The sequence below is a fragment of the Galendromus occidentalis genome, unplaced genomic scaffold (genome assembly GCF_000255335.2).
Source record: "Galendromus occidentalis unplaced genomic scaffold, Mocc_1.1 scf7180000077528, whole genome shotgun sequence".
Classification (NCBI taxonomy): domain Eukaryota; kingdom Metazoa; phylum Arthropoda; class Arachnida; order Mesostigmata; family Phytoseiidae; genus Galendromus; species Galendromus occidentalis.
The window spans coordinates 668,724-691,973 of NW_003805516.1; the positions used below are offsets into that span (position 1 = coordinate 668,724).

The window sequence follows — 23,250 nt, forward strand, 5'->3', positions numbered from 1 at the left end:
CGAATCTCTGATGAAGATGAGTGAGAAGCCAGAGAGCGCAGCGTCCCCCATGCACCGGTGATTTGGAATGTTGAAGCCCGACATGACCGCCTGATTTCGGAAAACCGACTCCAACAGGATAGGCAGCATTGCGATCAAGCTCAACGATCGCGGATCTATCCGAGCTCCGCGCGGTGGAAATGCGCCCTAGGTCTTGAATCGGCGGAGTGGCTCGGGGAAGCATCGACAGATTTTCCATCGAAAATCTCCACCTGCCGACCAGTACTATTGACGCGATAACTTTATCACGTATTTACCAGGAGACAATGCTTATTCGATTGCTGATTTGAGCCACAGACTAGAAAAACCAGGCGTTCGTTAGCGCTCAAATATTTTTCCTTCGCCGCTTTTTGCTCTCTTCCCGTGCTCAGAAGGAGTGTTGGCGTCTTGAAGTTCTTTCCCGATCTCCTGCCAATGGCATGAGCCGGACCGAGACCGCGGTTCAAGGCCCGGTGCCCGCCTCCAAGGCGATTTTCGGTGCCGGCACCAGAGCTACCGGAGTGGCTCCAGACATGGCGCGGAGAGAGAGCGCTCCTCTTCCGAGCCATGTTAGACGTGTACGACCAGCCCATCCCGATGCGAAGCCTTCCACTTTATTCGGCCAAAGTTTCTGTTCTACAGTGCTATGACTCCTCCGATCACCTGCCAGTGGAACTCTCGATCCCTATGAACAGAGTGACAGACGTCCACGCTTCTGGGGAGTTTCGGACCCTCCGAGCATTTGGCTCGGCCAACTATGCTGGATTCCAATGTTGCCACGAGATGTTCGATCGGTCCCCATTCTTCGCCAACGAGGATGTCGATGCAGCCTGGAATATCTTCTCTATTTCCCTTCTCGCTCTCTTTCTACAATCAATTCTTTCCTTCATTACTTAGTCTCAAATCTGACCTCAGCCACTTCGGTTATCTCGACGACTGAGCATACTGTTAGGAGGCGGCTGAACGCTGCGAGGCCCACGTTCTTCAAGTCTCTTCCGATTCGAGAGTATCTCCTACATGCGCTCGACACGCCATCGTAAACTCGTCACAGCCGCTAGGCATACGACCCGAGTCTCCAATCTTGGTCATTCGCCAAAGAAACTTTGAAGCCTTATAAACCCGTCCTGTGAGCGGAAGCAGTCTGTACGCACGCGCCCCTCCTTCAACTCCCCTTCGAAGACTTCTCCGAACATAGTTGCGGATTATTTCCTTGTTGTGAGTAAATCAAATCTAATTGTGAGTTATGTCCTGCTCCTCCTCACGGTCCAGTCACCCTTGGAGCCCTACTTTCCCTATTCTCCCGCGCTTCAAGCACTCCTCTGTAGCTCCGGTACATTGACCGATTGACCCCCATCGCTGCCCGAATTTCCTCTCTCCAGGAATAACTTCTATGCCGACGCTCGCACATCAGTCCCCGAGGCTCTTTGTGATGTCATGTTCTACATTTCGGTACAAGCTGCTTTCTTGTTCGATCTCCCCATTCAATACTCGACCTCTTTTCACCCTTCAAAAAATCGATGGTAGTTTCCGGCTTGAAGGGAAAGGGTCTATCTAGATATCTACCTTGGGAACTACATGCCCATGGGTGAACCCTGGACGTCCATGTGAGGAGGGAGTTCATATAGCAACACTCCTACGCAAACTCAATGCCTATTCTCAAAGTAGTGTAGGTCGCAGACGATTCAAGCATATAATTTAGGTTTGATCTCGCCTCATCGATCTACTCCGGAACCCAGCTCAATCATTCCTTGAGATCATCTCCTCGGCTTTCTGTTTCTCTTGGCTCGCACCGGGCAGCTTGAAAAGGGAGCTCCTCGACGCATAAGAACTTCGTACCGCGTGCCTATTTTCCTAATTCAGCAGGATCATCATCGACCATATACTCGGAAGACAGAATACGGCATAGAGCCCGAAGGTCAAGTGGATTCACCTAAATAGATGCGATTCATTCCTTCTGAAGTATATGTCCTCTTCTGTTTCCCCGGGAGGAGGATATATGCCATCGCTATTATTTCGTCATGGGAAAAATGCTCCTCCGGCGTTCAGAGCTGCGGCAACAACTTGGGCGAGAAGCGGAACGGTTAGTGAAGAAACTTTACGCAAATGGGTTCCGGATGCTGATTGATGAGACCACTAGGGGCGGGACTCCATCGTATTCCTCTCTCGATGGATTCTTTTTATCCGCAATCCAGGATTCTCTGCTCCACCACCGAAAAGCATTTGAACGTTCCTCGGATGGGAAAGCTTCAATTCGAGGATTTTATTCGGGGAGTCCCCTGGCGAGGATGTCCACAACAAGCAGGTTCCTGCTCGTTCTGCTCCGATGTCCTGGATGGAACGTTTTCTCGGGGTCCGAGCGAGGTATTCTTCTCTCTTTCTTGCCTCTGCTTCCTTCTCCCGGTGGATCAAATGCTCCTCGTCGAGCGCATCCGTGGAAACCCGAAGCGTAGACGCGTTACCCGAGGGCGGATCGAGACGCTGCAGAAAGTTCGCGATCAGTCTCTGGAGGAGTCGAATTTTCGGACTCCTCCGTCGACCCGTCTCCGATATTTGATCGCGAAAAACTTTCCTTCCGAGGACGACATAAGCTGCATTTGCATGGTGGTGAGTTTGGAGATGCAGCGATGAACTGTGAGCAAGTCTCCTTTGTCTGATTTGGGGTGGTCTTTCGCTCAGATCATACAGATCTTGATGGAGTAGATCCCAGAACATACTGAGTATTAGACCAATGATGAGGGTTTGCATCCGTAGGGGATCACGAGTCAGAAGTCGCGGCATTTATAGCGATCGAATTTTTGCTTCTCGAATGCTTGAGGTGATACCAGAGCATGATCATGCTGAAACCTAAGTGAAAGCGGAATTTTCCCGGAGCTGACGGGGAGTCCGACGCCGATCCATGGACGTTGCCTCGTCGAGCGGTTGCGGCATCTCTTGAGGAAAGTGCGGTTCGGACCCTTTTTGTCTGAGCAAAACCTGGAGTGGACTCCCAAGACATCGGCCAAGCAGACTCCGGTGCCTGATTCGGGTCAAGCGTCTGAGCCTCGAAGCGGGAATTCCCTTCGGAGATGGGTTTGGGACTGGCGAGATTCCGTGAGAACACGGAACCTCCGAAACTGAGCTGCGAGATCAGCCGCGCGATTCGGGGTGCCGTGGAATCGGTCCCAGGCCCTTGTGAACTAGCGCCGCGTCAGGAAACACGCGGCCGAGGGATCCATACCGCAAACTGCTCCGCGTGTTCTGGAAACATATGGCGCCTCATCGTTCTACATGGAGTGTATTTTCATGGGGTTGGCGACCGAATGTCAGGAAATAGCTCGCATCGATTCCTTGCACACCGCTTCGATGATTTTTTTTTCAAATCAACGTAGACCCCCAGATGTGGGTCCTCTCGCAGGTGCGGTGCCATGCGAACGTGTCCACATGGTCGCAGCTTCGTAAGTGAAATGCTCAAATTAAAGAAATTCCCGACGTAGGTTACTTTGAGGATGAGTGTGAATGAGAAACGAAGGAAGAATATATTTCGGAGCAATGCCTCATTTAAAAATATATATAATATATCATATATCACATCATCATCGCGGAGAAGTACATCACAATAGCGGTTCCGGAGATCGACCTGAAGCTGACAGTATTCTAGGGGACGCCGCGAAATCGTGTCCGATGCAACGTGAGTTCAAGCCCGCTTCATTGATATCCGGCTTCTTCTTCTACCTGAGCTTCAGCGCGCGATTTCAACGCCGCTGAGATCTTCAAGTAGAATTCCGGATGCTTCAGAAAATATCTGTCTTTGATTCTTGAAGCTGACTCGTAGCGGAGCTCCATCTTGACGAGCTCCGCAAATAGGCTTGCCGAGTCATTGGCTCTTCGGCAGTCGTCCATCTCAATTATGCCCCTCTGGAGGACTTCCCTCGCGGGCTCCACGTGCTCCAGGGACTCGAGATATCTGGACAGGCTAATCCAGATATCAGAGAATTCGCCTCCGGAGACCCGGTCGGGATCGATGCTCTCGAACGCGTCTCGATAAATTTTGATTTTCGCCAAGTAATCGTCTCCCTGGAGCTCGACGCGCTGCAGCCAATGACGAACATTGTTCGGGTCGTCCCGAACGAGGATATCGTTGAGCAGGAGCGGTTTCCGACGCAGCAGCGACTCGTACCGCGATCTCGCGGCCGGGCTGAACGGCTCCTCGTGCCCCGCTATCCACCCATTCCAGACGGCGTACTCGAACACGGTGTATGCCTCAAACACTCGTAGGCAGTCGCTTTGTGTCGAGACCTTCTTCAGCGCCTTCTCATAGGTTTCTCGAGCGTTTCGGACGAGACCCCTGCGGGCGTAGTCATCCGCGATGAAGCACCACGTCCGTGCCATTCCGATGGTATCCCGATCGTGTTTGGTGAGGACTTCGGCAGTTGGGATCTGTGCCTTGTTTCCGAACTCCATCTTCGGTTGTTTGGCGGGATGTGGTATTCGAGATGAGAATGATGTGGCGAGGTCGTCCTTCAGGCTCAGTCAAATTGACTGAGTGTGGCAGCGGGCGAGTGGGTCGAACAGGGACGAGCTGGATGTGGACGACGAGCTCCGATGGTAGCACGAAAACAAGAACATTCACTGCAACAGCTTCCAGATGAGTGATACGAGGTCCTTCGATGATCCTTGATTCAGTCGTGACTTGAGCGAGAGTATAAAGAGCTGGAGTGGGTCACCACGATCTTTCCCTCGTCCGAGAACGTCTTCGATTCTTCGGGGCAACGAATCGGAAGGAGGAGCTGAACGGGTTTCGTGTCTTGAGCATCATAGCGCTCCTCAAGTCGACGGCGGAGCAGCTCTCCATGAAATGCATCGATCCTCTCTGTACCTTCACAAAAGCTCGAGGGCATTCGATCGTCTGAGCGAGGGGAGACATGAGCCTCACGCTGTGCAGAACTGAATTTCGCACATCGAACGGTCCGGCTAATCTCCGCAGGGTAACATCTCTAGCTCTAGCTCAACCCCGACGAATCGATTCGGACCCGCTCGTGGGCATTCCGATCAATGACTCCGAACGCGGACCTCTTCCGGCGTGTGCTGTAGGGCTTGTGAGCTCTCGATGATCACAACCGGGGGTACCCCACCTCGGCGAATGAGCTCAATGCTCGCGATAATTACGCGAGTTCTTCTCGGGTTCTCGGATCCTCAATCGCTGGCTCCTTCCGCCGTGTGCTCCGGAATCAGGCGGCGCGGCAGATCACGGGTGGATCGGAGAAAGACCGGTTCTGGATTTCTAACACCAGCGCACCTCTCTGCGAAGGAAGCTCCTTGAGGGGACCGGATCCTGTCCGTGGCAATGTCCGAGCCACAGTTAGTCTGTCTCAGGCTCAGAGACCCCATCCGTGGCTCGCTTCAACCGGTTCCTCGGGGCGGAAGAGCAATCGAAGCGTGCATCCAAGGATCGAAGGGGCTCATACTTTATTGCAGTCACTCCCATTTATCCCGGAAAGTTTCTCCACATGGGCTGTCACCTGTCATCTGGTCAACTTGTCACCTATGGCAAATTCTCAGGTTTTTCAATCACATGGCTCCTCATCATTCAGCGTCTATCATACCGGGAAAATACCGAGTATTGAGAGATAGCTCACATTTTCTCTAATTACGAGTCGCATCGACGATTTTCCTCCTTGTCAGCCTTCCTTCAGCAATCCTTGTTGAAGAACCCAATATGCCGGTCGCCCTACCCGTCATGGTCCTCCGGATCCATTCTGTCGGGTTCCGCGTTTTCCCGAATCCTCGGGGAAACCCGCATGTGATTTCAGTCGGGCAAAAGCCGCCGAGCGATCCGGGGATCGGGTGTGAATGGTGAACGAGGGAAGCCATGGCGTTGCGAGAGGGAGAGCTCGCAGACCGAACCCTCTGCCGGTTCCGGAGGAACCTGAGATTTCTTCACAATTGAATACCTGACTATGGCGGCGTTCGCATCATTTCGAGAGGAAACTGAGGACTCGATACGTCGTCTTCACAAATCTCTGCACGACTGATTTATTGTTGTGACAGCTCTCCAAGCGGTTCGACAGGGAGAGGGAAAATGGAGCGTTTAAATTCGACCGCGATTAGTTACATGACTGGAATTCTCACAAGATAATTTTCGATATAATTTACAGATCCGTTTAGAGTCTTGCGTTCAGGAAGAACGCCTCGGTTCCGCCTCGCGATTCGACATTAACTGACTGATCGATTCATGTAAGCAATGAGCTGCTCCAGCTCAAGGGGGGAAACTCAAAAAGAGGTTTCTGTTTCTCGCGGTTGGTGGCGACCTGATTTCGCAGATCCCGGGGAAGGCGTTCCAAAATGCGATGGGTTTTCGTTGTTGAGAGCTCCGCGTAGGCGCATGCTAAAGCAACGAGAACTCTTGGATTATTGGTGCTGGCGTAACGTCGACGGGAACTTTGAGTAATGGTTGTCATTTGCGGAATTCTTTCGGGCTGCTACTGGTTGTGAACTACCACCGACGGGTGGTCGAGTGGTTAGCGCGTTTGTCACTACTCGTGCAAACGTGCATAGCCGCAACGACGCCGCTCGCGCGGGAGGCGGTGTGGGTTCGATCCCTATCGCCGGAAAAATACGCAGGTACTCGGCCTTGATCCTCCTGGGTGCATTTGCTCTATGGATCCGTCCTCGGAAGCAATGTGAATAACAGTACCCGGGACGTTAAACCTTGGCTGTGTGGATCAGCCCGAAAAAGTTTTGGTTGTGAACTACCAGCGTGACAAAACTGTCCCGGAAATTGGCCGCTTGCCTCGAGTCGGGCGTGAGGCGACTGTTTGGGGCGCTCCTCTATGCTTGATCCGACTGATTTCGCATCCTTGAGGGTCTGCATCCGAGGTTGGGTGAATCTCTCGTGGTGAGGCTGCTCTCGACTGGAGCTGAGCCACGAGAGCTGCAATGTCTTGAGAGCATTAGATCCATACACTGGTGTTTCCAACAAGGTATTCTCGATCTGGGGATTCGCATCCGAGGACTCTTGAATATCCACCGCTAATAATTTATTCTTAAGCAGATTACGGAGTCGACCGACCTGATCCTTCTCCGTGCTCCATGCTCAGCATTACCGCGTTATCCTCAAGTGGAGCTAAATGCTTCACTAAAGCGAAATGCTGCCAAAGCTTGCGGCTTGTCTGACACTTCGGTCGAGGACGGTTTAGCTGACAACGAGTTGTTTTCGCCCCACATATTTAGGGTGTTCGTGATTATATGGGAAAATGATTCACATTTTGCCAGAAAATCAGTGCTGAACCTGAGTTTACTCCTTCCGAGCCGTAGAGTCAGAGATTAATGGCTGAGTGGCGCGTCGCAATGACGGCGCGGGATCCACTCCTCGTAGGAAAAATGCTCCTGACACCGAATACTAGACCTTCGTCGCAGAAAAAATAAAACACACCATAAATCATGTTTCACCCAAGCGTGACTCGAGACGCAACTGATGACTGAGGAAGCTACTACTTCCGCCGGAGCTTTTCACGCGAACACGCTCTTGACATCATATGGTTCTGATCTCTGGCACGACTGTTGTGACGGTCGGCCTTCTCTCTTTTTCCACTCTCGCAGGTGGTCTTGGGCCCGCGACCATCCATCCTTCTGGGATGCCTGTTAGATAATCTCCGATAGCACTGAGAAAAGTTATATATATACCTTAATCACCGAACTCGCTCCGTGACACCGGGGGTGCCATTTCCGACTTTTGCTTCGGAAAGAGCAGAAGAATCGACCACGATTTCGCGCCCTTCTTCGAAGTAGGGACTAAGGGCGCCCTTTCTTAAGAGGGATCCCTGAAACAGGGATTTTCGACGGAACGTCCCACGAAGAGCTCGATATAGGGCGGCATACCGGGGTCGGCATCGGGTGCTGAAGGGGACGAAATGTTTCTGATCGGAATCTGGTTTATTTTTCAACTCTATCTTATGGGCGAGAAATACAGGGGAAATCAAATGTTCCAGGGGTCTTCAGCGTACAATATTCGGGTGCATATCGTGGAATGTTCAGCGTGAGTTCGCGTCCGCTCCATGAATATCAGGCTTCTTCTTCTTGCTGAGCTTCAGCGCGCGATTTCAGCGCCGCTGACATCCTCAAGTAGAAGTCCGAATGCTTCAGAAGATATCTGTTCTTGATCCTTGGAGCTGAATCGTACCGAAGCTCCATTTCGACGAGCTCCGAAAACAGGTTCGTCGAGTCGTCGGCGCTTCGGCAGTCGTCCATCTCGCTTATGCCCCTATGAAGGACTTCCCTCGCGGGCTCCACGTGCTTCAGGGACTCCAGATATCTGGACAGGCTGATCCAGATATCAGAGAATTTGCCCCCGGAGGCCTGGGCAGGCTCGATGCTTTCGAGCGCTTCTCGATAAACTTTGATCTTCGCTAGGTAATCGTCGCCCTGGATCTCGACGCGCTGCAGCCAATGACGAACGTTGTTCGGTTCGTCTCGAATGAGGATGTCGTTGAGGAGCAGCGGTTTCCGGCTCATCAGCGACTCGTATCGCGATCTTGCGGCTGGGCTGTAGGGCTCCTCGTGCCCCGCTATCCATCCATTCCAGACGGCGTACTCGAACACGGTGTACGCCTCAAACACGCGCAAACAGTCGCTTTGCGTCGAGACTTTCGTCAGTGCTTCCTCATAAGTGTCTCGAGCATTCCGGACGAGACCCCTGCGGGCGAAGTCATCCGCGATGAAGCACCATGTCCGTGCCGATTCGATGTTATCCCGGCCGTGTGTGGCAAGAACTTCGGCAGTCAAGATCTGTGCCTGGTTTTCGAACTCCATCTTCCGTTGTATGGCAGGATGTGGTATTCAAGAGGATGTGGCGAGGTCGTCTTCAGTCGAACTGACTGAAAGTGGCAGCGGGCGACAGGGGTCGAAAGGGACGAGCTTGATCTGGACGACTAGCTCCGGTGGTAGTGCGAGAACAAGAAGATTCACTGCTACGGCTCCGAGAAGTGTGAATCAAGGTCCTCCGCTGACCCTTGATATAGTCGCTACTCGGGAGAGAGTGGGTCACCTCGACCTCCCCCTCGTGCGAGTCAGTCGTTCGATTTCTTGGAATTTGGGGTCCAATCAGTGAGCAGCTCTCGCGGAGGAGACCGAACTCGTCTCGAGCATCATGAGACTACGCACATCGCTGCACCCCGGCTCGGGACCCATCGATCACCCGCATAGAAATTTCGAGCGCCTGCAATCGCGCGCCCCTCGGTGCTCTAATGAGATGGACTCTAACACTTCGCACAGATGATCCCCCCGCAGCATACGGTCTGGATAGTTCTCGAGGCATGAGATCTTCTGCTCTAATTCGAGGGGGTCGAGGTTGTAACCAACCTCAGGTTGTAACCAACCTCGACCCTCTCGTTGGAATTCCGATCGAGAACTCGAAACGCGAATCTCCGACCGCCGAAGATAAGCGCCACGAGAAGTGTGTTGCGGGCTTCGCGCACTGGTGAGTTTCTCGATGAACAAAATCATCATAATCGAACCCGCTGAAGGACCCTCCGATTAATGGTGCTCTCTGTTGAGCGGGGGAGACTTGGGGTTTTCGCTGCTGAAAATTAGGCTAGTTTCGGGGAAAATGCAGCGGAAGATAGCGACTCCGATAGTCTACTGAGAAAAAGGTCATCAGAGTGTTTTTCTCCAGAATTCGCATTCGCCGACGGCTGGTGTCAATGAGATCCATGGGATACTAGCCTCCGAATCCTCCCAAATTATTGGAGTCGGTAAACGCGGGATCGGGTTCGGGGTGCCGCAATGCCAGGAGCAGAAATCTTCCATATCGCCTGCAGTCCGTGTTATGACTATGGAGTTCATGATTTATGACATTCTTTGACCATCTCTGGCGAATGTCAGAAGAGGTCCATCCTCTGTCGTCATTTAGACATTCGAGACATCGACCCGTCGTTCGGTAGCGAAGCGCCGCAGGCGTCGTTGATCGTCGACCATTGCTCGATTGTTCCCCTCAAGAGGCTCTATCGCAGAGACAGGGAAGCGGAATGAGGCACACCGTGATTAGTTGTGGCAGAATTGAGAACTTCGCCTAAATTCCCCACACGGGCTAACTCATTACGTACTCGCTGTCGCCTGAGTCTCACTCGAGCGCCCGTACGTTCGTTCGGGGAGGTGCTCTCGCTGTGCGCTTTCGAGCCCGGTGGCAAATCGATGAGAAATCGAAGGATTTATGGATCTTCAGTGCACTTCACTTCGAAGATACCGTCCAGGTGGGGCCGGATCTAGTCCAGAGCCGCGTGCTGGTCTGATGAAGTCTAGCTATGATTCAACTGCCGGCAATCCAGGACTCGTTCTGTGGGTCGCTTCCCCCGGCCCCTGTCTTGGACAAAGGCTTGGCGCTAAGGCACCATCCGAGGGCAAATTCCTAGCCTAGGGTAACCTCAAACAAGAGCCCCTCCACATCATCGTCGCGCGTCTGATGCTTCACCACCCAAGAGGTATAAAGTGCGAAATATCCCGGGCTCAAGACCACCGAAGAGAGAATATCTGATACCCTTCCAGGAACTTCGGGCTCCGGAAAAGGAACTCCACCGAAGATACTTCTTGACATCAGTGAAGAAGTCAATATTCCGGTCGCTGTTTCCGCCATAGTCTTCAAGCTACATCCTAATAAGCTATCGAGCTCCCAAAAATCGTGCATACGATTTCTTTCGATATGGGCGGCATTCCCGGGGTCCGCACCGGGCGCCACATCGCCTAGCCACGAGGCTAGAGAGAAGGATGTACGTTCAATCAAAATTTCGTTCATTTTTTAAGCGTGGGCGAGAAATACAGGAAAAACTTCACGCAGGTAGTGTCATGACACTACCGTGATAGGACATGAAACGCCTTCGCCAGAACGGTGAACAAAACCCAGCTCTTTTTCGTCATGACAAAATCTGCCACAAATCTGTTGATGTGACCCGTTTTCTTCCCTACACAAACTTAATAAATTTTAACATTCTCAGATTCATTTCAAACTCGAATAGAAGATTGTCCCGTGAATTGTCTGCCGATCAATACAATCAAACAAAAATTCTGTGCACAATCAAGAAAGTTCTAGCTTCTCAAAAGCGGCGTTAAATCGTTACATGAAGGACGAAGTACATTGAACGCGCCCCCCAAGTCGAAATTAAAGACGTTTCACGTCAAAACATCTCGTAAGACGGGTCTTGAGCGTACAACATTTGAGTGGCTGTCGAGGACTTCTGAGGTATGAAGCTAGAGCTCAGTCCGCTCAGGCCGCGGAAATACTCTGCGTGTTTCGAAAAATAAGTTTTCTCGATCCTCTCAGCTCATTGGTGACGGAGCTCCACCTCGACCAGCTCGGACCAACCATTCGCCGAGTCTCTGGCTTCCCGGCAAACGTCCATCTCGCTGATACCTCCGTGGAGGGCGTCCCTCGCGGGCTCCACGAGCTCCGGAGACTCGAGATACCTGGACAGGCTGATCCAGACATTCGAGAATTCGCCCTCGGACACCAGGTTAGGATCGACGCTTTTGAGCGCGTGTTGACTGATCCTGACTTCGGCCCCGTAGTCGTCTCCCAAAAGGTCTGCGTGCCGCAGCCAATGACGAGAATTATTCGGGTCTTTTTGAGAAATTACGCCGCGTCGTTGAGCGGAAGCGCTCCACGGCGCAGCAGCGACTCGTACCGGGATCTCGCGGGCGGGCTGTAGGGCTTCTCGTGCCCCGTGACCCTCCGCAATTCCAGACGGCGTACTCAAATACGGTGTTCGCCTCAAAGATTCGCAGGAAGTCGCTCTGCGTCGAGACTCTCCTCATTGCTTCCTCATGGGTGTCTCGAGCGTTTCGGATGAGTCCCCTGCAGGCGTGGTCATACGCGAGGGAGCACCACGTCCGTGCCATTTCGATGGTATCCCGATCGTGTTTGAAGAGGACTTCGGCGGTTGGGATCTGTGCCTTGTTTCCGAATTCCATCGCCGGTTGTGTGACAGAATGTGTATATTCGAGATGGAAAGAATGTGCCGAGGTCGTACTTGAAACCCAGTCGAAGTGACTGAGTATGTTGCAGGAAGCGACCGGCTCGAACGCGGATGAGATGAAACTGGAAGACGAGCTCCAATTTCAGTACGGAAAAAGGAAGGTTCATTGCAACAGCTCCCATTAGCGAGAAACACGGTCCTTCGCAAACTCCCGACTTTGGGCGAGGATCGGTCATGGTCGCGATCTCCCTGTCATGCGGCTACGTCGCTCGGTCGTCAGAAGTCAGGATGAGAATCAGTGGGCAGTTATCCCAAAAGAGACCGATCATTATTTCATTTTGAGCATCACAGCTTACACCGGTCACTGAACATCCCCCTCCCCCTTCGAGAAACTCATCGATCACCTTCGAACGCAGAACGCTCGGGCGCAAGCATCGCGTGCCGCTCGAGCGCCCCGTGAACCGAAGATGGACCTGGATAACGATCCTTCACGCTCTGCAGAGATAATGTCCTTACACCACACGGTGTAAGGACATTATCAATCCTCGGAGGTTGATTTCTCCTGCTATGCATAGGGAGACTAGACTCGTCAGCGTTCCGATCGGGATCTCCGAACGGGGTCCCTATCAGGGTGGAAGAGTGCAGTAGGGCTAGTGAGCCGATTCTATCCATGATCTACTACATATGAACTTACGGAACGAGTCTCCGACAAATCGTGCACCGTTTTGAGCTGAATTGACCTGAGGTTTCCGTAACTATCGATTGTGGTTTCGACTGCCCGCTAAAATGGCGGGAAATTCAGCGGGAAATACGATAAAAGGCATGAGAGAGCTTATTTTCCTGGAATCTAAGCCTAGAGGGGGCGTCGCTTCAAAAAACTTTCGGATCAATATGAGGGAGTTCCTCATTCTTCGTGAAGTGGAGAAGGGCACACGAATGCATGTTCCCAGCCTGATTGAATACGAAGGCTTGACGATCCATCGCGGGCGTCTGCAGACGCGATTCATAGCGATGATATACGAAAGCTTCTCCTTATTTCTACTCGTGTCTATTTTGTAGGCGATCGAGACCACTCGTCATCCTTTCTCGCGGGCCAACGGAACGAATTATTCCCCGATCACATCCTAGCTCATTGACAGCATGCCCTGAAGTTTCGATTTTCTATGTCGATCGATCAAGACGCAAAATGAGCAGATCGCTTTGCGGTCTCTCATTTGCCCTAGATACTTCGACATGCCGTGGGAGGCCAACCCGGAGACACATTGTGGCTTTCTGTGGGGGGAAGCGAGAGGCGGGGAAGCCGCAACTGTGAGGGCCCGGAGCGGGAACTCTCGAATGACATCTCCCATGAGAGACATCCGGTTCTAAAATCCGTTAGCGGAATGAACCTGACTTGTGTTCTTCCAGGATCAAGAGATTGTCTCCGCGAGAAGAAGCGAGAACGAGGATTACTTCAGGTGCTTCGTAATCCGAGACCGCGCCGCAGCCTGGAAGTTTTTCGAGAGCGACACGGAGACCGGAATTCCCCGACCCCAAGCTTACCATCGGACACAGGTCTAAACCCCTGTGCCAACTCAGGAGCAAGTCTGCGGAGGACCTACGACAGGGAAGTCGTCAGGCCATGGATATAGCTGGGTGCCAGTGACCCCGGACGAATAAAAAGCAGAGTCGGTGACTTCAAAACGTCATTCCCGGAATGATCGGGATGAATCGTGCGTGGGGAAGATCGTAACGGATGAACTCCTCGAAAATAGATCAATCAACGCGAAGGCTGATGCCTCGAACTAGCTCGGGATAGACGCGTAATCCGAATGGGAATCCCGGTCAACGAACTCTTGTACTTCTCCACGCAGGGAATCACGATGATCCGCAGTGAGAGGTCGGCTGGAATTCTTGAGGGAATTCCCGCGCAGCGCATAATCGCTCAGCTCGGGAATGCCGAAAGTCGAACTCCCTCTAGCAAGAACCGAGGCTCCATTCGCAGCCCTAGGTACGGTGATTGAGTTTCTGAAGAGAGCGGACTGCGGACGATCGAGTCCGCGGGCGCTTAACGCCGTCATAAGGATAAGGTGTCAATAGATGACCTGCAATGATCCGGATCGATAAGAGCGGTGGGATGGTAAGCTGCCCTCGATCGGATACGAGTCGCGTGTTATTCCCCCGTGACAGAAGAGTGGAATACGACGGTTTCTGTCTGATGGCTCCACATACGTGACAGGGCTGGAAAAGTTCCGGGTACACTGTCACAACATTTAGGAAGACTTCAGATGATGTCCCCCCAAATGTACCACTGTACACGCTACGGAGAGTCGAATGGATAATGCGCAACGAAGAATTATTGCACCTTCACGTGACGCGCCGTGGTGAGACGTGACGCGGCTGTGTCGCATCAATTCTCACGAACGAGAGACCTGAGAGCACTAGCCAAAGGCTCGGCCGTCCCTTGGCGCTTATACTCGGTCTCATGTACTCCTCACATGAAATGCATTACACCGATCGACCATCCCTCGATCGTAGGGTATTTCCGAGACACAAAGGAAGCTCGCCCCCGGCTGCAACATCGTGACAACCCGAGGAAGCTGACGAACTTTTCCGTGCGGAAGTCCAAGGAAGAGTCTCAGAACTCAGAACCAGCGTCCCTTCCATTGACCTCCTCAGAGACATAGAGATGCACGTCATTATCAATTTCCGGATTTCTCTGAGGATATAAACGCATGGGAAGGGCGCGATTTTCACGTGCTCGGAGCTCCTCGAAGGTCCGGTCACGGTCCGAACGCGAATATTTCTCTGGAGGGAACAAGCCAAGAGCGTAATTGGGGAGAGTCTCTTTCCAGGGGACAGCGAATCAGCTGCTAGGGATTCTCGATTAGCCAAGGAAAAATTTCGGCAAATGGTTGAAAGATATTCAATTTATTTCCGCTCAATGTACATAAGGAACGTCTAAGCGCGAAGGTCTTCACGTGGAGCGACTCAATTGACGGCGACGAGCATGAGAGGGTCGAGCCACCAAACTTGAGTCTTCGGCGCCTAATAAAGAAACAAATACCTACGTTTTTCTCCGTCGTTTGGTTTTCTCCTCTAGCACAGCGTTCATGGCCTTGGTTCGTTTGAAGGACGCGTCCGTGGGATCGATGTTAAACCTGTGGTCGGAATAGATGGCGCTGAATCGAGGATCGTTGACATTGACCTCGAAATCGTCCTGAGCTGCGGCCTGGGAGCCTTTTCCTCCCCTGGTTTCGTTTTTCTTCTTGGACTGCTTCTCATTTTTAAGGATTTTCTTCAGAGAGAAATGCTTCCGCGAGTCGCCTTGCTCATCCATAAGCAATAACTCAAGCTCTTCCCCTCGACGCTTTTCCCGTTCCTCCTCTTCCTCCTCCGCGTCATCGTCGGCAGAGGGAACTGATTCTTGGCGACGCTTCGTATCGTCCGAGTCCGATAAGTTCTGTTTGAAGAATTCGTCGTTTTCGTCAACACCTGCGGGCAATTCGTCGTCTGAAAACGTTGTCTCCTTCTTGCGTTTCGCTTTTTCGGCCAGACGGCGCTCACGTTTTTTCTGCTTCTTCTTCTCAAGGTACTCCTGGAACGGGGTTTTCTTTGACTTGATTTCCCGATCATTCTTCTCCTTGCGCGCCTTTTCAACGGCAGCATTGAGCTCGGGGTTGAAAACGATCTCTTTGTCGCCGTCCTCTGACGCCTCGTTCTCTTCCTGGTCATCAGCGCTCAGCAGCAGCTTTCGATATTTGTCAGCAGCGCTCTTCGGGTCCTCCTCCTCGCTCTCCGAGGCTATGTAGGTTTTAAGCTGCGCCGCCATGTGGTCGAGTTGATCGTCGTCCTGCTTGCGACCTTTTTTCTTCTGGGTTTTCTTCGATTCTTTTGAATACAGTTTCCCGAGCGTTTTCTTCCGTCGCAAGTCCTCGCTGTCGAAGGTGCTCTCACACGTCGACTGCATGAGGGCCGCATTGACAAAGTCCACCGGCTCGTATTCGGTGGGCAAGGAATCGCAGAAATCTGTTTGCTCGCTTTCGTCAAATTCCATATCGTCCGGAATAAAACGTAGATCGAGTTTCGTCCCAGATGTCTGGAACTCGGTGCCGTCGCAGCTCTCGTAGATAGCGTTCGCGGTTCTCTCGTTATCGCACTCGACCACGGCGTAGTAATACTTCAGTCGATCGAATTCGTATTTCCTCAGGGCTTGGGCGTCCTTCGACTTGAGTTTTGGACCGTGTTTCGTTTCCGCTAGCATGCGCTCCTTCCCGAACTGCGTGGGAAAGATTCTCACCCGGTGTACTACTCCGTCCGCGGGAACGAAGGAATGCATCAATACGAAAAGGTCCTCGGCTCTCAAATTTTGCCAATCCATATTGCAGAGAGCGATTCGTTTCGAGATATCGTCGCTACGCGGTGCGTCTTTGTCCAACTCGTCCCATTCGACCTCTTGTTCGGCTTCTTCGCGCATCAGTTTCTCCTCTTCGTCCTCGGAGGAATCTGTGCTGTCATCCTCCGAAGTCTCGATGTTTCCTTCTCCTCTCGCGAAATCAAGAAGTTCATCCGCGGACGATGGATCAGCGTCGTCGGAGGACGGCGCTTTCGAATCTTCGTCCCCAACTAATTTGCCACGGATCTCGTCACTTCGACCAACCCTGTCGGCCCCGGTGTCACGGCACTCTTCCGATCTGGTTTTGGTTTTCGGTTTAATTTTCCCTGAAGCCGACCCCTTCTCATCACCCTCAGAGTCGCTCCCTGACTCTCCCTCCCCTTCGTCGAGATGATAGAAGCGTTTCAAATCCTCAGAGCTCGTAGTATTGACCGGCCGGCCTCTCTTGTCCATGGTAGCTTTGATTTTGAAACGCTTATCGGTGAACATTTTTCCGAATCGTTCATCGATCTTGATTTTAGCTTCTGATCTAGGAATCGACCGGAATTTCGGATCGAGAGCAACATCTTTGAATCGCTCGTCTGCCAGAAGCTCGGCGGGCACCGCGTGATTTTGTTTCGGTTTCCGTCTCTTCTTCTCGCCTTTGGTCTTCGGATTCACCATTGTTGTCGAGGCTGGGATAGCCGATACGCTTCGAAATCACAGAGTGCCTCCACTGCGGAACTTAACTCGTGGTCCCGCGCACTAGCTTGACGGTTCGATAGTGGTGGAAAGCACTGAATCGGCTGGTCAGAGCACTGAACGGAGCGCAGAGAATTGGGTCTCTCTTAACGTCCCTTGCTTCTTGAGATGCTTCAGAACTCCACGGTATGAGGATGACGTCTGGACTGTCCAGAATAGCAGGAAAAGTCACTGTTGAATAGCGCGAAAAGGATAACTGTACGATTCGTTCGATTCTTCTCGCGACACGTGCGTTAGTAAACATTGGCAGACGGATCGGCCATCAAAACAAAGATGGCGATGCCCTCCGCGCTGGCCCTCTGCTGCTCCCCGTGAGCACTAGACGTGTGCGGTTCAAACGTTCGAGCGCCTGGCGCCCGTGACTCGGAGAGCATCCTCAGCAGTTCTGTGAATTATCGTTGGAACTGTGGTGACTTCGGGAGCTGCAAGGCTGCGCAAGACTGCTGTTTTCGTCAGTCTATCTGCTGGAGAAATCTTCCTATTCGTGTGACAGACGGCTTCCATTTCTGGTTGAGCTGCGTGAAAGTTTGGAGTGACATCTCTCCGTCTCGAGCCCGTCGAAATAGAATCTCGGCGAAGTTACAGGATCGAATATGGGCTCTCCAATGGTAAGTTCAGATTCCGAAACGATTTCCTTGATTCACTGGCGGGATCCTAAAACACTTGATTTTTCCCGGAGCGCGGAGAGGATGTGACTCGCGCGCCATGTGACTGATCGGGCTCGATACGGCAATCGTCGAGCGCTCTCTTGAGAATAATAATAATAATGATAATGATAATAATCGTGTAAAACCCCGAAGAGCTCAGTTTTCCACTCTCGAGCCCGGATTAAATCTTTGTCTTGTTTCGTTTCCGCATGGAGAAACTCCTAGGTGCTTGCGATGTTCACTTCGGAGTCAGGACTGGATCACTGAGCAGTAATCTGGGCTCTGTGAACCGAGGCGCAACGGGACAAACAGCTCTCGTCACAGATGAGAAGCTTTGATGAACCGATTTTATACCTCGATCCGATAGATGTGGTACTCTCGTCAGACACCTCATGAGGATGGAGCGATGTCCAGGGCGGCGGCCGCGGCTTGACCGAGGAGGCTGACTGAGGATTGAATAGAGGGGAGTCTATAGGAAACGATTTCATAATCGAACGTCTGTGTTTAGATTGAACAGAAGCCAATCATTCGTTACGTCCTGGATCGCTCCAGGAGCTGCGCCTGTCATGAGCCAGGGTCCCTATAGCTCGACAGAATCCAGAGGTCTATTCCTAAACGAGTCGAAAGGAATCGCTCGGATTCCTAAGTAGGTCCGTGAAGTCAGTACTCAATCAAGTGCACGGAGCATCGGATTTTTTATTGAAGAATAAATAAGCTTCTTCCCGTTCGGATGGATCCACAATCATTCTCACGGCGCGGCCATATGAGGTGTAGAACGGGTTAGTAGGCCTGAACAGATTCCGACTTGTTGAGGATCAAAACAGCTGACGGTACCAATTTGAGATCCTTCAGAGTCTTCGACATGTCCTCCTCTCCATAAACCTTCAAGGAAGAAAATCGCATTCATCATTCTGTTCTCGCGGAAATTCCACGCCAACGTCGTGCTTCCCATGCTCGCGTCGCAATAATCCCTCGATATTCTCCGAAGGCCTTCTTCGGAGGAGCTCCGAGGGATTCTTAACGTGGAGCTCGAGGTAGATCCCCACATCCGACATTCGGCTCGCTGAGGCTGTCGCTGAGTTGTCCCCGTTGGAACAGCTCGTTATGGAGTGTAATTCGTAATGCTACCAGCGTCTCCACCTGAATCGGACGATAACGCCGAACACATAACACGATATTATGGAGGACCTCACCTTTTTCGGGAAGGATGTCATGAGTTGGAAAGGAACGTCTCCATCGGTGCGATTGGTTATGATATAGCAACGAACAATTGCCAAACTATCTTCCGCTCTGAAGGACTGGTTCATTATTTTTCCGTCGGTTAATCTGTGAAGGTAAACATCATTGCAGGCCGCCGTGCTCTCAAATGCTCCCTCTATCTCTGGGACGAAAATCGTCCCCAGACCGCTCGCTGATGGACCCTGGAATCCATGAGCTTTCTTATGGGTGCCGACGCTAACCTTATTTGGATCCGTGTTTCGGCATACTCTTTCGCAGGGGCCGAGACGGCGATCGGTGCGGGTGCCGCTGTGGATTTCGGTGCTGCGGCCGCGCCCGCCTGCCGCTGTCTTCGCTCTTCGCGATCTCTCTCTATCTGTTCCAATACTCGTTTGCGGGCTAGAGCATCGGCCTCTTTCTCCCGGCGGCGAGCTTCCACTTCGCGTTTCATCTCGTCATCCTGCGAAAGGTCCGAATCGTGTCTTCAATGCTCAGTGTTATCCTCCCCCTTCGTGAGATCATTTCCGGAGCGATCGCCCCTGCTCTGCATCGATAGGGGGACTGGTACAGGGAGTAAAATTGGTGCCGCGTAAAAGCATAACGTACCTTGAATTTTTGACGCAATTCCACAATTTCTTTGCCGTGAGTCCGTCGGTTTTTCTCGCGGTCCAGAGCTTCCTGTCGTTCTTTCTCCTCTCTGATTCGTCTGTTTTCTTTTATTTTCGCTTCGAGGGCAGCGAGTTGTGCTTTCTGTAATGAAAAGACGGATATTATAATCTTCGATGCATCTTCGATTGCGTTCCGAGAGTGCCCTCGAGAGGCTTCGAGACCCAGCTTTGGACCACGTCCTGGGAGAACGCGGTTAGAGACTTGATGGGGCCTCGGTGTGGATGCGAAAAAGTCATGTGACTGTCCAAGCCTCGACTGGAGACTCCTCAGCACGCGAAACTCATGTGTCTCGTCGCCTATCCCGAGATTTTGATTGCGTGTCCACGTGCCACTCGTGCTATCTGTCATTGCTGTGTCTTCGTTCCGAACAGTGAGCAGGCGGAGCCTAAACCAACTCTAGGGTTAAGAATCGGTCTGACTGCATTCTTCGCGCACCAGGACGATGGCGTAGCAGACTCGGGGGCGATATCGCGGAGCGACTTCGCCAGCGTTGAAACAAGACAGAAGCAAGAGCTGGCTCCGTGCTGCGAACTCTTCGACTGATTAGACATTCCTCGACTTCCGGTTGCATACGGCCATGCATGGAATGCGACGCACAGATGCGCGGGAAGAGATGCGAATTCGTACTCACAACTTCTTCGGGAGACTTAGGTTTCACTTGTTCCGTGCTCTCGGAGAAGTTCGAATGTCCCGTTTTCGATGCGTGAAACACGAGAGCGTCCTCGTTCGGGAACAACTTTTGACAATCATCACATCTCATTGATCGGACTGAAATCGAAAATAAGAATTAGTCCCGAGTCGGAGCTATGAGAGCTTGGTTTGCACTCATGCTCGCGATGAGTCGTCATTAGAACAGAGTGCTGACTCCGCTGGAAGCATCCGGAATGCTTTCTCTGTCGACGCTAATTCTTGCAAGCTTGCTCTTCAATTCTCCTAACGATATGCTGATGGACGTAATGAACTCAATGTTCATAGCGACGATTAAGCGGGCGAAGGAGAATAATTCTTCTAGGGGGAACCCCCGTGAACGGAAGCCAATCACGCTCCAATTATCAGTCAGAATGCTTATTCCGCGAATCATATAATCGAAATCGCATTTCTGTTTGCTCTCGGCGAGGAGGGGGAAATCACTCACCCTCAGCTGCTGGGGCTTCCGCCGCGGATTCTTCTTGGGCTTTGTCTTTTTCTTCGGCAGCGAAAGGCGTTGCCACAGCTCCGGCCGTAGCCGCCGAAGTTGAAGGCTCATCCTGGTGTGCTAAAATCCACTCCATGGCCTGCTCGAGTGAATCTCCGGCAGCTCTGACAGCTTGTTCTACTTTGTCAGAAGCAAAGCCCATCTCCTTGAGATCTTCAGCGATCGACATTGTGAAGCACTACCCTTACTGTTCGCTCTGGAACTGTGAAGTCTCGGAGGAACTCGATCGAATTTATTGCTCGTCGCCGGCGATCAGCACCCTCGCAGCACAACTGTAGACAAACATCGAGGGCTTAATCGGCAGAAGAATTTGACTCTATCCGTCGGATGTCGAGGCATGTCGGGCTCTTGCTATAACCGGTGTGCAGAGAGCGGGCATTCAAAATCAAGAGACTCCGATGGGTCTCCGTGTTCGCTGCGAGCTCAAATCTCCATTGATTCTATTAATGACGACTTCCGGAATTCTCTTCGCCTCTTGATCTATCCTCCCCACCCAGTACTGACTAGGGGCGAACCCCGTGTTTGCTCGAACGGGTGCCAAGTCCGGGGCGAAGATGCTAGGGCGGCATCAAGTAGGAGATCACCGTCTCGAGACGGTCTCAATTAGGGAGCTTTAGAACCTTAGTCTCGTATGACTTCAGACAGCCTCGAGCGACCCAATGAAATGGATTGGGTGATCATTGATCTTCTTCACCCGACCCGGTTCTAATTTTGGAAGGACCCCAGAGGAGAAGGTTCGGATTCGCTTCTCTCGGGCTACACGGCGAGGGTATTCGGAGCCCCTTCATTCATGTGAATTCACGGTTTTCAACTTTCTCCATTTTTATCTCTGAGCTTCTCGTTGCAAAATATCTACCCATACTGTTGTCCATGTGGGATGTCGGAAGGAACTATCCAAAACGTGATATTAGCGTGCACCCCCGATAACTCCAATGACAAGAGGCTCCGTGGGAAATCGGGGCTCTAGGAGCTCCCTGACCGTTGAGGGCTGCGATGAACCAAGGAATCACTATGAGCGATGGGTGAAGCAGACCCGACCGATCTGCCGAGAAATCGTCCCTGAGGTGAAAGGGATGAGCTCCTCTGATATATGTAGTATCGCCGGATGGTATGGATCAATAGAAACCTGACACATCGAGGGCTGCTACGAACCCTGCATTATTTTGACCGTCACTGTATGCGAAGTCGATAAAGAATAAGCGATCGACTCCGCGATCTCTGCGCCGAGATAGATATGGTGATCGCTTTATCGCCCGGCCATCGATACCTCACTCCCTATGGCACACCGCAACGAGGCAGAATCCGTTTCCCCTGTCTGCGTATTCGTGAAACTTGCTTGGAGCGATTCGGATCAGCTGATGAGTTCTCGCGACCAGAGCCCCCTCCCAATCAACGAACCCGCGAACGACCCGCCACGTCACCATCGGAATGGAACTTCACCCCCAGCTCTTTCACATTCGAGACTTGGACTCGTGGTACAGGGGCAGCGAACACCCAGACGGAAATGTTCAGGCGTTCGGAGCCAATCTGCGTTTCGACTCCCAACTAGCGCTGGTCATTTGATATCGGACCGACCAGGGAAGGCGCAGATGTCGATCAGCTACAGGTAGACGGGCGATATGACGGAAAACGGCGATTGAACAGATTTCTGATTTGCTTCCCCTTTTGTCGCTCCCGCCCCGTCAGTCTTCCGGCCGAATCCCGGAACGCTTGTCGATCTCCATTCCGAAACCGGCTAACTCTACACGTAGCTCGCCGACAGTGCTGCTCGGATCCTTCTTCTTCTCTCTGGGCAGGCGCTAGACTTCTTATTAGGGATGCTCGCTAGCCTTGTCTGCACCTCTTTCAGCTTATCTCGAGCTGGTGATCCCCTCTTCTCCTTCACAGCCTGATGCTTCGGCCCTGGGGCAGAAATCGACTCGCGCGGCGTATCGTACAGTTGAACTTCGCAGTCTCTCTCTGTTTGTTCCGAAAACAACATCCGAGAATTTTACGAAAATCATCATCTCGATAATCGAGGGACTCCCTGATATCAAGAATCAAGAGCTAAAGCCCCAGTCACGTGTCATTGCGCGGTTCCGCCAGAGACCTCGTGTGGAAATCTCTGCCCTGAAATTTCGGACAGCAAGTTGCGTTGCCCTCGAAAAATTTCGTGCCGTAGTAGGAGTTTCGAGTTTATGAACAGAGAATCGCTTTGGCGTGCACGCGGGAACGTCGCCGCGAATTCCGAAATTCTCCCGTTTCCCACGCCAAGAACGACTTCCTCCTCTTTTATGATCCCACTCGCTCGTTCGCTGCTCTGTTGGCACGCTGATCTGCGTTTCACTCTCCTACATCATCCTCGTACTCCGTTCAATCTGAATCATGGTCGGATGAGCCGGACTTCATTAGTCGACGTTTCTCCGACATTTGTTCGCTACGCTTCCGCTTCTGGTTGTTGAAAGC

At 52.1% G+C, this 23,250-nt stretch overlaps 2 protein-coding genes across 2 annotated transcripts; both read right to left on the reverse strand.

Annotated features, from left to right (window-relative positions):
• Window positions 1-15,006: 15,006 nt before the first annotated feature.
• Window positions 15,007-17,019, reverse strand: LOC100897654 (ESF1 homolog). Its single transcript, XM_003748175.2, has one exon. The coding sequence runs from the start codon at window positions 16,996-16,998 to the stop codon at window positions 15,007-15,009; it is 1,992 nt and encodes a 663-aa protein (XP_003748223.1). The 5' UTR covers window positions 16,999-17,019.
• Window positions 17,020-18,503: 1,484 nt separating this feature from the next.
• LOC100897800 (UBX domain-containing protein 1) lies at window positions 18,504-20,974 on the reverse strand. Its single transcript, XM_003748176.1, has 6 exons — window positions 20,746-20,974; window positions 20,242-20,378; window positions 19,548-19,691; window positions 19,184-19,401; window positions 18,917-19,049; window positions 18,504-18,605 (listed from the first exon to the last, which is right to left on the reverse strand). Exons 1-6 carry the CDS (start codon window positions 20,972-20,974, stop codon window positions 18,504-18,506), a joined length of 963 nt encoding a protein of 320 aa, XP_003748224.1.
• Window positions 20,975-23,250: the final 2,276 nt, after the last annotated feature.